We start from the raw sequence: 15,473 nt of genomic DNA, 5'->3' as shown, positions 1-15,473 counted from the left end.
ACGACCTCCACCAGCACCACCACCACCACCACCTCCACCAGCACCACCACCACCACCACCACCACCACCACCATGACCACCACCACCACCACATCGGCGACAGCCCCAGCTGACGGACAGGGACATGTGTCAGGCATCATGTCATAGGATATTGTTGTAATCCCCCTCCCCCCAGCAACACCAGGGCTACACCTCATGGAAAAAGGGGGTACCGCCACGCAATCCATAAAGGTCTTTTAATGAGTATGCAATGCAGGGGATTGCATATCGTGACGAAAGCTTAGTCTTTAGTTTAAAGTTGTGGAACAATGAGATGTGCGAAATACCTCCAAATATACAGTTATACAACCATAGCCTACACATTGAGAAGCATAACATCTACGAAATAACCCACTAGCCTACACACTGAGATTAATATGACCTACAATACACCATTATACAACCATAGCCTACACACAGAGATTTAAATCATCTACAAATATCCCACTAGCATACATACTGAGATCTACAGTACACCATTATACAACCATAGCCGACACACTGAAATGTAAATGGATTACAAATATATCAGTATACAACTGTCCTACACAGAGACGTGACCACACATCATATAACTACAGCCTACACAACAAGATGCGTATGACCTGCACAAACATCACTACAGGCAACACAACAAGATGTGCATAACTTACACAAACATCACTACACAACTATTGTCTAAACAAAGAGATGTGACCTACACATATCACCACTACAGCCTACCTATACAACAACATGTCTATGTCCTACACAAACATCACTTCAAAACTATGTCCTACACAAAGATGTGACTACACATATGACCACTACAGGCAACACAACAAGATGTGTATGACCTTACCAAACATCACTACACAACTATAATCTAAACACTGAGATGTGACTTACACATACACCACTACACACACACACACACACACACACACACACACACACACACACACACACACACACACACACACACACACACACACACACACACACACACACACACACACACACACACACACACACACACACACCACTACACACCATGTAGGACCGAAACCCATGATGCATCACTACACAACCAAAGCCTACAAACTGTGCCCGGGTAGGTGCCACATCGGTGGGTTTCTGCAACTCTACACCATGACATCACTGTGGCCGGCAGCAGCAGCAGCAGCAGGCTACAGCAGCAGCCCGCTCCGTTTACCTGCTGCACACCGACTCACCGAGACGGGCCCTCATCCCCGGCGACCCGCTCCACTCCGGGCTCTGCATCATGCTGCAGCACAACTCTTGGAGAGAGAGAGAGAGAGAGAGAGCAGCGGCAGGCTTCCGTAGAACGAGAGCCCGACTCTGGGCTGCTGCACAGCCCGCCTGCTGCTGTCGTTACCGGGAACTTTTCCACCCGAGGATGCTGCTATATCGTCTCGTTAATACACTGACCACCGTTATTACACACTTATTACCCCGCTAACGCGTTTATCTGGATGATGCATCGGGGGGAGGGCGAATTATTGTTTCTTCAGATCAGAGCCGCTGCTGTTGAAATAGCACCATATGCCTCATACAGCCTGGATGTAGAAGCCCATAATATCAGGATCGGGGTCTGGTCATCATAGACCGGGTGTTCATCAGGGTTAGGATTCACGGATCACAGTAGACCCCCGGATGACATCATAAATGTGACTACAGCCGGTCAGCTCACAGTGCGGTACACACAGGGAACCTGCATCAGACCAGGGGGCCGACAGGGTCTGGCTCCCGGTCTGTTGAGGGTCTCCGGAAGACAAAAGGTCTAGGGGTACTGAAGCAACCCCCGCGGTGGAAGCGCGTCGTGTGCTTCCATCACATCCACCTGTCCCGTCCTTCTCACAGACACAATACCCCTAGCGACGAGGAGGAGGAGGACGGAGGACGGAGGAGGACTCACCCAGGACCCCAGACGTGCTGGGTGGCGGGCCGGCGTGCGACTCGTGCTTCTCTCCCTCCCCCTGCGACCGGTGTCGGTGCCGCGAGCCCTCGGCGGCGCCGTCGGTCGCGGTGCCCGCCGCACTGGCCGCCCCCGTATCGGGCATGCTCTCGCTCAGCGGACGGACGATATTCTCCGGTAAACGGTGGGGTGGTGTCGCATCTCAGGGAGGCGAAACATGGATCTCTTGCGGCGGCAACTTGGTCCGTGATCGAGGGTGATGCGGATGTGAAAGTGAAGTGAAGGTTGTTGTGGGAAGCGGGATGCGCGGGGAGATTGATGGCGCGCGCCTGGGTTTCACTGTTGAGGAGGGACAAAGAGAGAGGGGGGCTGGTCGAGGCACACACACACACTTACACACCCCCACACACACAGTCACACACACATAGGCTATAAACGCACACACACACACACACACACACGCTCTCTCAGACATCAGACATCATGCGTGTGCACGTCCTTCCGCACCTGCGTGCACAACCAGCACACACATGCATGCACCGGAAACAGTACCCCATCCTTTAAGATGCTGATTAATGCCCTCAAATGACCTCTGGCAGCTGTCACATTGCACTGCCAGGAATTTTATTATCAGGATTTATATCAGGGGGGTACATGCAAAGCTTCATGCAAGATCAACAGAGGTATGATAAAAAAGAAATAGGCAATGATGTGGATCAAATAAAAAATATAGTTATTATGTATAATATATATTCTATATAAATATATTATATATAATCATAATACTTAATAATATTGTCAATGTAAATAATCATACATTTTATATACCCACAGGCACAGACACATTATAAATCTATGGATATTTAGCCTATCTATTCAGTTTTTACAACAATAAAGAGATGTGTAACTCTTGTGTATCCTATACCTTATGAAGACTCCCCCGTATCAAACCCAGTAAACCCAGTTCAGCAGGGCCCTGCAGTCCAGCGGCCGCCACTCGGAGATGCCAAGGACCCTCTGGAAGGAGACTCTTGACTTATTTATCAACGCAGAAAATATCTTACTGGTTAAATGTTTTAGTGAGACCCCAGGGACGAGCCTTCCTTCTCCTGAACGATGCGGACAGACACCTCATCCACAACAACCTACCATCTGGTATTGTTCTATCATCTTATACTGCGACACATAAACACATGGCTTACAGGAATTAAGATATAAAACAAAAATTGAACTGCAACTTAGTCAGTCTGCAAGTCTGTCCGCATATGTCCTGCATGCATCAACATCAGAGTTCCTCACATGTTGTTTTTCTTCTCAAAATAACACATTGTGTGCCGTATCTGTAAATGTGCGCGTTTGTTTACCTTGCATCCACGTGTGTTTGTTTAGTTAAGTGTAGAAGCGCCAGGGGCGGTAATAAACACTCTGATTAACAGTTGGTTTTTCCGCATATGTTCTGGGGGAACAAAGACGTCCCTTTGTTGACGGTGCCTAATGAGCTCAGTGAGGTGGTTCTGCACACAGTCAGGCCTCATCCATTATTAAGGTATCAGGTTCGGCTGCGCCTCTCCATGTACGCCCACTCCATTTATTACCTGATCGCCCCGCCGCTCTGGGGACACGGTCTCTGCCACTGGTCAGACCCCTGCACCACACCTACCCTGAGTGGGGTTCAGAGGGGAGAGACACCTAGTACACAAGCACTTTCGCATTTATTGCTCACTCACCATTCCACTCGGCTGACAGCTGCAGAAGGGCAGTGGCACACACGTACGCACACACACACTATTGTGCACTCTTGTATTTATACCTATGGGTGTGCGGTTTCAATAGGCTTGAAGGGACCACAATAGCAGTAAGAAATGTTCACTCCGAATTCAGTTTAAGACTAAGGGGAGGATACTAGGGTAATTGTGCTGTGAATCCGAAATCAAGTTTGTGTATTTGTTTCAAAATGCATATGCACTCATCTCCTTAACTGAAATTTAAAGTTTTTTTTAAATATACAAACTTTTCTTTCGAAAAAAGTTTTAAATAAATATTGAACATAAACCAAAGAAAAAAAAATACCACCAAAGTCCTTAATTCGAATATGAATTGCCCAGCTTGAACCTTGACCCCGTCTTCCAGACAACAATACGCCATCTTGTGGGCAATCAGTACATCAAATATACGTTTATAGTTTAAAATTGAATTAATTGATTTGATAAATGATTTGATCGGAAGACGTTGCATACATTTGGGGATGAAGATTTAAAACAGGGAACAATAATTATATTAGATATCTTTATTAAATGCAGACATTTTCACAGAAATAAAATCAAAGCATTAATAAAATGTTGGCATTGGGGATGTAAATGACACATTCACTGGGGATAGAACACACTCTCCCATCACAAAGCTTCATAAAATAATAAACTAGGATTAGGAATAAACCATGGTGAGAATGCATTTGTTAAAAGTGCCCGATATCCTAAAACGGCTACTAATGTTGTAGTTCTACTATCTACGGCCTTCACTCACTATGTGCTTTCAACAGGACACGAAAGGCCCCACAAAAACATACGAGCAACACCCAGAATGTCAAGTCTATCCACAGAGATTATTCCTATTATTTTCATGTAAATAATATTAATAAAAATAGATTTAAAAAACCAGTGTCTGCATGCATTATCAGACATCTCTGCACAGGTCGACACCAAAGGCGACTAAACCACCTCAGGTCATTAAATGGAGAATAAGAGTTCGGTCTAAGAGCTCGGTCACCACCGCTGTACACAATTCATCATGCGTTCTAAGAGCTCGACACACACACACACACACACACACACACACACACACACACACACACACACACACACACACACACACACACACACACACACACACACACACACACACACACACACACACACACACACACCTCATTCGGCCTTGAGGGCGTACAGCACGTCGTCCTGGCTGACGTTGAGCCGGACCCTCTGCAGGACCCCCAGCCGGCTGGGCTCCAGCAGCAGCAGCCGGCAGGCCCCCAGCCGCTGGCACGCGGCCAGGGCCTCGGACACGCTGGGGGGCTGCAGGCCCTCCACGCGGCACAGGGCCTGGTGCTGCACCAACACCTGCCCGGGGGACGGGGGGGAGGGGGGGGGGAACCGGGTTAGAGACGGTAAAGGCTCCACGGGGGTAGAGCGCATTAGGGGATGGAGGGATAAAGGGGTCGACGGAAAACACATCGATTCTATTTAACAACGTGTTTTCTCTTTAATGATCGAATATTCATTAGCCCTTAATCACAGGTACAGTCTCAAAGGGCTTAACAGGCCGTGTGTTTGACCCCCGCCCCCCGACCCTAGCCCCCAAGAGGGCAATTCCCTTATTTAGCAAGGAAAAAATCTGATAAGGAACGCAGTCCAGGGGATCCCTCGTTCCAGGGATGATCAGGGGTGCAATGGGGGCCATAATTGACATGCAGACACATTTATTGATTTTTTTATTTGATTAAAAATCACCGGTGGCCGGTTAACCATAAGGTTAACCGAAATGCAGAGACGTCATCATTGCTCAATACTTAATTCAGCTTGCACTCAGGCTGCACTCTTAGTGTTCTGGTCAACTCTGGCGGGCATTTGGTCGTTTTAAAAGCGGATCATCAGTCGTGTGTCTAGTGTGGCTGTGACCCCCCCCCCCCAGGAGGGTGAAGAGGTGAGCCTCACCTGCTGGAAGGTGGCCTCCTCCAGACCCAGCCGTCGGAACTCCATCAGCACGGACCGCAGGAAGAGCTGCTCCTGGACGGACGCACACCTGGACACACACACACACACACACACACACACACACACACACACACACACAGTCACACCTTAAACCCACCCTACTGACATCACTGAATTCTGACCGGCTTAGCGGGGGATTTCTGATACAGGTGCCAATTCCTCTTCATAATCCGTTTTTTTATTGTTGTTTAGGAGGGGTCGGGGGTCATATATTTAACAACAATACTAATTTGATGCTTGAACGGAAACAGGAACTCCAGACTTCAACCTGTTCACCTTCCCCCAACTAACAATCTATTCTCCCTACCCACAACCTTTTTAGCTTTTAAGAATTGATTTACTCCTGTACGTGATAACTGACTATTTATTGTTGAAGTATGCTGTGTCACGGGAAAAAAAAAAGTCCTTTGAATTTAATTGACACGAGACAGAGAAACTAAAACAACATCGGAGGCCTGAACGCCTCACCTGATGGCCGTCACGTAGGCAGAGGAGAACATCTCGTCGAGCGCCTGCATCACGTGACTCATCCCAACCAATCCGGGAGCGCCTGGGTCCAGAGAGGTGTGTTCGCAGATCTCCGTTGCCCGGCGACAGATGTCCAAACAGCGGCGGGCGTCGCCGGACAGGGCGGCCACCTGTGATGGGAGAGGAAGGGGCGCCATTACAGATGGGAGAGGAAGGGGTGGCCATTGCAGATGGACTCCTCTATAAGCCGTCACAACAACAGCAAGGACCCAAGGTAGCCTGGGAACCGGACAAATCTTGCCGGCTCCGGTTTAATTTGCTCCGCAGAATATGTCTGGTTCCCCCAATCCCCACCATTTATTTAACATGAGGCGGGATAAATATGATGACGTTGCAGGAGAGGGCCTTAGAGGTATTTAAACCACAACAACAAAGATGGCTGCCGCTGATGTAGAATGGTCCCTGTTGATACCGTATAGAGACAGTATAGAGCATTTCCTTGGAAAGTGATAGGTTCCAGACTAATTACAGTTTGCAATTCGTCTAGCGATTCCAGGCTAGATTCCCGTGCCCTTTAACGTCAATATCTGGCAAGGGCTATTCTCAAGAATAAGAGCTGAGATTAATTATCTCAAGTCCGTGTCCTTATTGAGCCAAATTTTTATATTTTCTGCTGCTGGTAACAAAAATGTCAAAGAAAAGTGATTCTCTGTAGAAGACAAATTTAACCCCTCCAAAGGCTTGTGTGTAAACCAACAGCTGACGCCAAGGACGCTGAGCCCCTCATCTCTACAGTACGATAAAAACAAACAACAATTGAAACACCAGATAGTGAGTTGGTCGAGGGCAGGACTGCAGATCAGCTCCCTATATCAGCGACCGGGTGGAGTGAGGAGCAGGGATGGTCGGGGATGGCCGGGAGAGTCACACATAACGCCGAGTGCTGCGAGACCGTACCTTTCTGGAGACCAGCTGGAGCGCGTCCTCCTCGAACGCCTTCACCTTGTTCAGCCTGGACATGATGATCTGCTGCAGCTGCTTGAAGCTGTACGGCTGGAACGACATCCGCGTCAGGCCCTGGGAGAGGGGAGGAGAGGGTCGGCTTAGAGCAGGAGGTAGAGCAGGTGAATCGTTACCAGAAGGTTGCTAGTTCCATCTTCGGCTCCTCCTAAGCGATCGTCCCTGAGCAAGATACTTGCCCCCGACGAGCTGGCTGGCTGTGTGTGATTGTGTGTTTGAATCCTGCTTTGGAGAAAAGACTCGGCTAAAAAAAAGAGGCATACATTTAATAAAGAAATCCCTGTGTACGCACAGTAGTAGAAAATAAAAAGGTGCACTCGTACTTTTCCACCTCCCAACCCCTGCCCACCACTGGGCGAAGCGGGGACAACCCAGGACTGGGTGTGTCTGCACGTGTGTGTGCCTCTGTGTGTGTGTCTGTATGTGTGCGTCCCGTGTGTGTGTGACCCCTCACCAGTCTGCTGGCAACCCTGTTGATCATGATCCTCTCGGGCAGGTCCATGGTGTTGGCGATGGTGAGGACCACCAAGCGGCCGTGACGCCGCGTGGGCCAGTCGAACAGGTTGTACATCACGTTCTGCTTCCTGGTCCACAGCAGGTCCAGCTGAGGTCCGGACAGACGGGACGAGACAGTGAGACCGCCATTCAATGTATACGAGACCGCCAATCATGGTAAATGACGTGTGGGTGTGGGTGTATAGATGGATGGATCAATCCATCCATATACATTTGTTTTGTGACAAAGGTCACCAAATAGACCGCCATGAATGAATGTGAATGAGTGATTCACTCCCAAATGGATCGCCATTGTACTCATATTATGCATATTATAGAGGGCATTTACTTTAAGACTTACCAAAGACCAACATTAAACCACAAGGATCATATGCATGAAAATGAATCACGAGACAGTTACTTCTACTGCGCTGGAGACAGCGGGTCAGGACCATGGGGCCCCAGACAGACAGACAGACAGACAGACGGCCTCACCTCGTCCACCAACAGCACGGTGCTCTCCTTCTTGGGTCCGGCGTGGCTGAACCTCTTCTCCAGCAGGGCGGCAGCGTGGTCCGGGGTGGCCTTCTGCCCCGTCAGCTTCTGCACAGATGACACAGGAGGGGGGGGGGGGGGGGGTCAGAGACCATCTTAATGAAGGATCAATGATGTTTATACCATGTCTTACTGCCTCAGGGCTCGGTGATCGAACACATTTAAGACTCATGTTGGGAACGGGAGGGAACAAGCTTTGTATTTTATCTGATCCTTTATTTAGCCAGGAAGATCCCGTTGAGATACAAGATGTCTTCATTGTTCATTAGTTCAGCTCTTTAGTTCAATATTTCATTGTTTTAGTAGTAGCATATAATGCTTTCTTTTCACACACAACTATCGATGCACAAACACCAACTGGCTACACTCAATTCTTTCCCTCTTCTCTACAGAAAGTGATGACTTCAAAAGCTAGAGACACCCTTGATTCTGGTGATCTACTCGTCCAATCAGATTGAGACTGGGGTTTAACAGCACTGCGCACTTCTGACAAAATTGACCGAAGGACCCCCCTTGGTTCAATCCCAGGTGAGTTCCTCAAACCACGGTTCGTACAACACTATGAAAACGTGCCCTCGCTCACCTGCAGGATCTGCACGTAGGCCTGGTGGGGGTCCGTCATCTTCATGCCGTTGATCTCGATGAAGTTGAAGGCGGGGACGTCGTCCGCGTCGGAGGCTCGCTGCAGAGAGCGGATCACCTCGTGCACTGTGGCCGTCTTACCCGTGCCCGGGACCCCCGAGATGTACATGCACCTGAACACACACACGCACACACTTTTTATTTTACCAGGAAAAGGTCCCATTGAGTTACAGTAACTTCACCCAGGGAGTCCTGGCCAAGAAAGACAGCAGAAAGTTTTGGAATACACAAAAGACAAGACATGGCTACACCACAAATGACAAACTACACACACTAGAATGCAAGACATTACACTTAATATCAAGCTAAGGTATAACAAGCTAATACAAACAGACAGCTAAAAGGGCATCAGGTTAAAAAAAACAATTGCATTGTTCAGTCAGGGATGATTTTAAAAAGGTTTTTAAAAGTATTGAGCGGTGGGAGTGATTCTAGATTATTAGCCGACACACACACACACACACGCTGTGCGTCTTTATACATCGTGTAGGGTCTCTCTGGTAGGATGTAAACAGAGGGTTTGAATTAAGATATTCTTCTTACCCTCCGGTCCCGTCCATGACCTTGCTCTCCACAAAGTTGTAGATGTCCTGGAACTCCTGCTCGCGGCAGGGGAGGGACTCTGGCACTGACGACACGTGGAGCCTGGACACGGACAGATGGCAACACACACACTTTATAGCCAACAATTACAGACTCGATGGATGCTTTGCCGTTCAATCAACATAACCGAGGGAGGGGAAAGGTATATTGCATCGCATTAGATCGATGAGCTATGTTCCTTATGGGTTTTTTCCTCATTTCAAATGAATGAAGCCATATCACAACAAACATAACAGCAAAAATCAAGAATTAAAGACAAACTATTTCTGACCACTAGATGGCAGCAAATAGTCTCCAGCGCAACGTTGATGGAGTCCTCATCCAAAACATAACATGGGATGTGAAGTGGGTGTGTGTGACTTTATAATGCATCAGCAACAGGAATGGGCCTTGACACACACAAACAAAGACCCAACACACACACACACACACACACACACACACACACACACACACACACACACACACGGTCTCCTCCTCCTTACCGGGCCCGGGCCTCCTCCAGGGCGCTCCCGGGCTGTCGGGCCGGCAGGGAGCGGCTCGGGATACTGGGCGTGGCATGGCGAGGGGTGCGTGGCGTCGTGGGCGTGGCCTATGAATCACAATAGCAATGAGTTACGTGTGATCCCGGCATCCCTTGTGTACTGCTTCTGCCCTCCATCTGAACCCAAGATACTGAGGAAGGCCCCCAACGTACCTTCTTCACGGGTGTTTTCCGTGGCGTGCGCATGGAAGCCTGGCTCTTCCGTGCGGAGCGGGGGGTTCGAGGCGCCGCCGCCCCGCGTTTGCTCTTCTTGGCGACGATTTCGTCGTCGCTGTCCAACCTCGCGCAGAACTCCTCCTCCTCCTCCTCCTCTTCCTCCTGCGGCTCCTCCTCCTCGTCGCTGCTGCTCCGGAGCTCCTTGACGGACGGGAGGAACTCGTCGCTGTCGTCTCCGTCGGAGTGAACGTCGTCCAGTAGACTCCTGGAGGGAGACGCTCACAGATCAGAGCCGTGCGTTCCCAGAAGGAAAAGACGCCAACATATACAAGGACGAAAGTAAAAAAAAATAAAAAATAAAAACATGGGACGTCCCCGCCTACACCCCTAAAAAAATAAAGCGGAACTCCGCTGGGTGGAGCCGGGGATCGAACCAGCACCCCTCCAGCAGCCAGCCGAGCCGCTCCACCTCCTGAACCCCACCGAGACACTCACAGCTGCTTCCTGATCCGAGAGGACACCAGCTGGGCGGACTTCCTCCTGGAGGTCCGCGGGGTGGGGGCCGCGGGCTCCATGGGCGAGTTCTCGTTCTCCTCCGCTCTGTGGACGAACGGCCAGCAGGGGGCGGGGTTAGTGAGGCCAGGCACTCAACCCACCTCACTCACTCTGATCCGTGTTAAAATACAAGGAACACCAATCAGAGCTTCTACAGGAGCAAAGGACGGAAACTGATCCTTTTTTCAAAGTAAAAGACCATTTGAAAAGGAGAAGCTACCAGCATTAATGGGACTTTTAAAATGGTGATGGAGGTACTTACAGCACTCCAAGAGAGTGTTCCTTGGTGGCCCGATCTGCCCTCCTGGAAGGTGTGGACGCTCTTATGTCAGAGAGAACAGCCAAAGGCAGGGTCAGGTGACGTTACAGATATAAGATACATTGTGTATAAAATACATGTGCCATCAAACTCCTAGGTTCTGTCTGTGTGCCACCAGGTACCGAGCAAACACATCAGCCGTCGTCTCCATGGGTGAACCTCCTGTCTGCATCCACCAAGGGTTTTGAGAGACCCCCCCCCCCCCCCCCGAGAAAGATACCCCCGTCGTGAACACAACACCCCACACGTGCAACCCGCAAACCTCTAATGTGTTTGGAAATTGTGAGATCAACCAGGATGAAGGGCACAAAACAGGAGAACTCAGTTGAACGGTCCGACATCAAGTGAACCTCGCTTTTGGACATAGTCTGAGCGAGATTTGAAGGTGCCAATTAAAATCAGGCAATGAAACGTTCCTTTAACATGTGATACGACTCAAATGCGGGTTTATTACTATGAATAATAAAGCTCTAATGAAGCCTCCCGGTCGTCCAACCGTCCACTGCTCGTGTTTTCCCCGTGACTTCAACTCATGAAACCGGGTCGTGATCGGTGCTAGCGAAAACGTGAGGACCCGCCACCACCAGGCTAGTGACTCACTTCTGCCCCCTGGTGGCAGGGTTTCTCCTGGGGGTGGCCTGCCTCCTGGGAGTCAGGGTCAGCCCCATGTCAAACACCTCGTCCTCCAGGGAGGCCACGCCACACAGCTCCCTGGAAGAGGCCGCAGTGAGTCTCGACACGGCGGCGGATCGCAGGAGGAGCCAGACGTATTTGGATTTACATTTAGCAGACGCTTTTATCCAAAGCGACTTACAATAAGTACGTTTGGCAGAAGAAGGTGAAACAATGCATCTCTGACGGTAAAGATGTTCATAGAACCAGGTGCAAAGCACTAGAAATCACTAGGTTAACCCATTCCCGTACACAACAATGATAGCTAGGATCAGATGCTACACAATGCTAGAACCTCTACTCTTAAGTGAGAAAGTTTGCCACAAAAAGCATGTTTCGGAATAATCAACTTGGTATTAACAAATAGAAAAAGGTAAACAAGGATTTTCTGGACAAAAACAAACTAATATGCAAAAGGAAACGACTTCAAATCCATCAGTGTAGGATGAACGGTTAGAGTCGTCCTCATTATCTGCTCAAACAAAACGGTAGCATGTGGATCAGCAGAAGGAACAGCACGATACTAATAGGACTCCTAAACCCAGGACTCTGATGGGTACCCCCCCCCCTCCTAAACCCAGGTCCCTGATGGGTGCCCCCCCCTCCTAAACCCAGGACCCTGATGGGTGCCCCCCACTCCTAAACCCAGGCCCCTGGCCCCTGATGGATGCCCCCCCCCCACGCTCACCTGTCAGAGTCCTGCAGAGCGGTCTCCGGCGAACTGTCCCCCCCCAGGCTCATGTAGCTCAGGACCGGCTTCATGCTCTGGGAGCCCCAGGACCCAGCGGCCCTCGAGGTCTTCCTGGCGGGGGTCAGGCCGCCGGGCTGGGACATGAGGCGGGTCAGGGTCGTGGCCGAGCGCTGGACCATCAGCACGTCCTGGTCCAGGTCCTCGTCCAGGAGCTGGCAGAGGCCCTCGTCCCCGTCCATCAGGCTCTTCCTAGGACCTGGGGGGGGGGGGGGGGGGGGGGGGGAGTGACGAGGTCTAAATAAGCGCCAATTCTTTCCAGAGTTTCACGAGGATTTTCTCCTTTGCACCTCCCCGTCATTTCACTGGCTGTGAGCGGTCAAGATAAGAACTCACAAAAATACATAAATAGGCGCTTGCTTGCGTCTCTGTGCCGTGGTGGTAGCAGCCTTCCGCAGGCATCTGACAACACCACTCATTAAGCAAAATAAACCCTGTGTGCCCAGCCCTGAGCTACTGCGACAGTCGCCGGGTAACCGGAAGGCTGCTGGTTCGATCCCCGGCTCCTCGTAGCCGAGCGTCGGGGACACCTCTAAGCCCTCACCTTTCCTGCCGACGACGTGGCCGTCGCCTGGCATGGTTGACTCTGCCGTCGGTGTGCGATTGTGTGTGTGAATGGTTGCATAACGCCCTGCTAAATGTAAGGAGAAGGCTCTCTCATAGTTCACTCCAGACTCGCATAGTATACCATCGCAAAAACCTCACGGCTTCAATCTTCTCCTCAGGTCTTAACTTCCCTCGAGGCCCTGAATGTAATCTAAACGTAAATGACAGCATCATGCCCCCTGAAGAAACACTCACTGCTGAGCTCCAGCTTCTTGCGCACCCCGGGGGTCCGCGCAACGCAGGACCTCCTCTTGCCGCTCAGGCACTTGGAGGCGGAAATCTTGGAGGCCGAGTGCATCGACTCCGCCTCCGCCACCATCTTCCCGGCGCTCGCCGTGCCCCGGACGCCGTGCCCGCCCGCGGCGGCCGCTCGGTTCATGACCATGGGGTCCGGCGTGGGCAGGGCCCGCCGGGAGGGCGCCCTCGACCGGGGGGTCGCCGCCAGGGCGGGGGAGCAGGGCGGCGAGGGGGGAAGGGCGGGACGGAGGCGGCCGGGGGTGGGGACGAGGCGGGGCGCGGCGGCGGTGGCGGTCTCGATCTGCTCGGGCGTCACGACCTTGAAGACCTTGGTGTTCCAGGAGAGCTTCACGTACAGCACTTCCTGCCGGTCGACGTCGGGGAACGGCGCCCCCACCGGAATGAACTTTACCTGCAGAGGAGGAGGAGGAGGAGGAGGAGGAACATGTTAAGGCACGATGGCCATGGCTAGGATATGTAGCTCCCTCTTCCCTACAATCACTTCGAAGGGAAAGGTTTAGGCTTCAACGGTGCTGAACTAGATCCCTGTTCACGATGGGGCGTCCCAAACTGACAACGCTACCGCTACCTAGATTCAGCTTTACCATTGCACAGCTAATTGTGATCGCTGCGTTTAACCGATCTCTAGGAGCAGTGGGTGCCTGGGGACCCTCTCCAGGTCTACGGCCAGTGCCTGGCACAACGGCAGTGGCAGGCACACGCATGTTTGGTGTTGGATGAAACCGGATACATCCGCGGGAAGAACTGAAACGCAACAGTGTTGACAGCTGCTGTGAGAAAGACCTCAGAGATTTCATATTTTAAAAGACAAAGCCATAGCTGTCCACGTAAAGCCCAAGAATGGAAGCAGCTGACCTACTTTGACTTATTTAAATGTTTTTTTTTGGAAAGCAATGAAAGTCGACGCCAAGGATTGATTCCATTACTGATCAGACGAAATTCGATGATGCTTTAGAGCACTTGTTCTCAAATGGGGGTACTTTGCAGTACTGCAGGGGTTATCCAGAAAAGAAAGAAAAAATAGCCAACTATCTTTAAGAGTCAAATCCGGAAGCTTCCGTTTTGTGTCAGTGAAGGGGGTACTCAAAGGGAGAATACTTGTAGAAAAGGTTTGAGAACCACTTGCTTTAGAGCATTTCGGGATTTCAGTCATAAGTAAAAACCATCCAATAGGAGAGGGTTGACTGATGTACCTGCACAGTGTTGAGGATGGACTCCACGTCGATCTCGTCCTCACAGGTGGGGCCCTCGTAGTAGAAGATCTCCTGCGGGTGCGGCTCCCTGCCCAGCAGTTTCAACTTGTTCGGGGGGACTTCGCCCACACGGGCAAACCACTGAACCAGAGCCTTCTTCTTCTTGTCACTCTCTGAGGAACACAACACAATGATTCAAGTAAAGAGTAACCCATTATGGTCGGGGGTTTTGATGCTTTTTGCATTTTTAATGATTTGCACTGAAAATAACCACGTCTTTAGGGTTGATAGGCTGATATGGGGCTTGCTACTTGTAAGAAGGAACCACACGTGTGCCTTGTGTCGTCTCCTACCGATGAGCTTCGTGACCTTTGCCACGTAGGGGTGGTCGTCATCCACGCCTTCTATCAGGATGTACTGCCCGTTGGTGATCACGGTGGTCCGGGGCAGGTCCTCCAGGCTGATGTGCAATGAGCTTCAGATACAAAAAGAACAACACAATGGAAACACAATGGAACACAATGGACATTTGTCAGTGAAGTTCAACTGAATCGTTCAAAGAAAGATCACAATGATACAAGTACAACCGGAAAACGGCTTGTTGTCGCTACTCACTCATATTCGTCGGTCTTTAACTTCCTATCGTGGCTCACGGGGAAGCCGCCCCACTTGTAGATCCGTCGCAGCCTGTTTCTGGTCAAGTACCTGGCCATCTTAACTTGCTGAAAACGCCAAATGGAAGACTGATATAGCGAATAACTACACTTGTTTAAGATGATAATGAGGCTCGGAGACGTGCCCGCGTTCTTTCAAACTAACCTCGACTCGACGTGGACTTCACATACCGCGGTTCCCGCGAAAACCGCGTCATTTCAGTCATATAAAGTGCTGGACCAATCAGGGCCGTCT

General features: G+C 50.5%; 2 protein-coding genes across 3 annotated transcripts in view; both read right to left on the bottom strand.

Moving 5' to 3' along the window:
* Positions 1 to 2,628, bottom strand: part of ano8b (anoctamin 8b) — a 39,498-nt gene extending 36,870 nt beyond the window's left edge. Inside the window, exon 1 of the mRNA XM_030372503.1 lies at positions 1,958 to 2,628. Coding sequence (XP_030228363.1) covers positions 1,958 to 2,102 — 145 coding nt within the window. The 5' untranslated portion in view covers positions 2,103 to 2,628. The remainder of the gene's footprint in view (positions 1 to 1,957) is intronic.
* A 1,600-nt stretch (positions 2,629 to 4,228) lies between these two features.
* Positions 4,229 to 15,427, bottom strand: orc1 (origin recognition complex, subunit 1). Of its 2 annotated transcripts, XM_030372823.1 has the most exons (18): positions 15,180 to 15,427; positions 14,918 to 15,039; positions 14,565 to 14,737; positions 13,309 to 13,762; positions 12,448 to 12,706; positions 11,688 to 11,798; positions 11,031 to 11,090; positions 10,709 to 10,813; positions 10,211 to 10,478; positions 9,999 to 10,105; positions 9,454 to 9,555; positions 8,852 to 9,023; positions 8,209 to 8,316; positions 7,673 to 7,822; positions 7,156 to 7,275; positions 6,199 to 6,368; positions 5,671 to 5,758; positions 4,229 to 5,076 (listed from the first exon to the last, which is right to left on the bottom strand). In XM_030372823.1, exons 1-18 carry the CDS (start codon positions 15,275 to 15,277, stop codon positions 4,882 to 4,884), a joined length of 2,862 nt encoding a protein of 953 aa, XP_030228683.1. In that variant the 5' UTR covers positions 15,278 to 15,427; the 3' UTR covers positions 4,229 to 4,881. The 2 variants fall into 2 exon arrangements, with proteins under 2 accessions (XP_030228683.1, XP_030228684.1); XM_030372824.1 differs by lacking the exon at positions 11,688 to 11,798.
* Positions 15,428 to 15,473: the final 46 nt, after the last annotated feature.

The sequence above is a fragment of the Gadus morhua genome, chromosome 12 (genome assembly GCF_902167405.1).
Source record: "Gadus morhua chromosome 12, gadMor3.0, whole genome shotgun sequence".
Lineage (NCBI taxonomy): Eukaryota > Metazoa > Chordata > Actinopteri > Gadiformes > Gadidae > Gadus > Gadus morhua.
The sequence above is the reverse complement of the archived record's forward strand: the minus strand, read 5'-3'. Positions and strand labels throughout refer to the sequence as shown.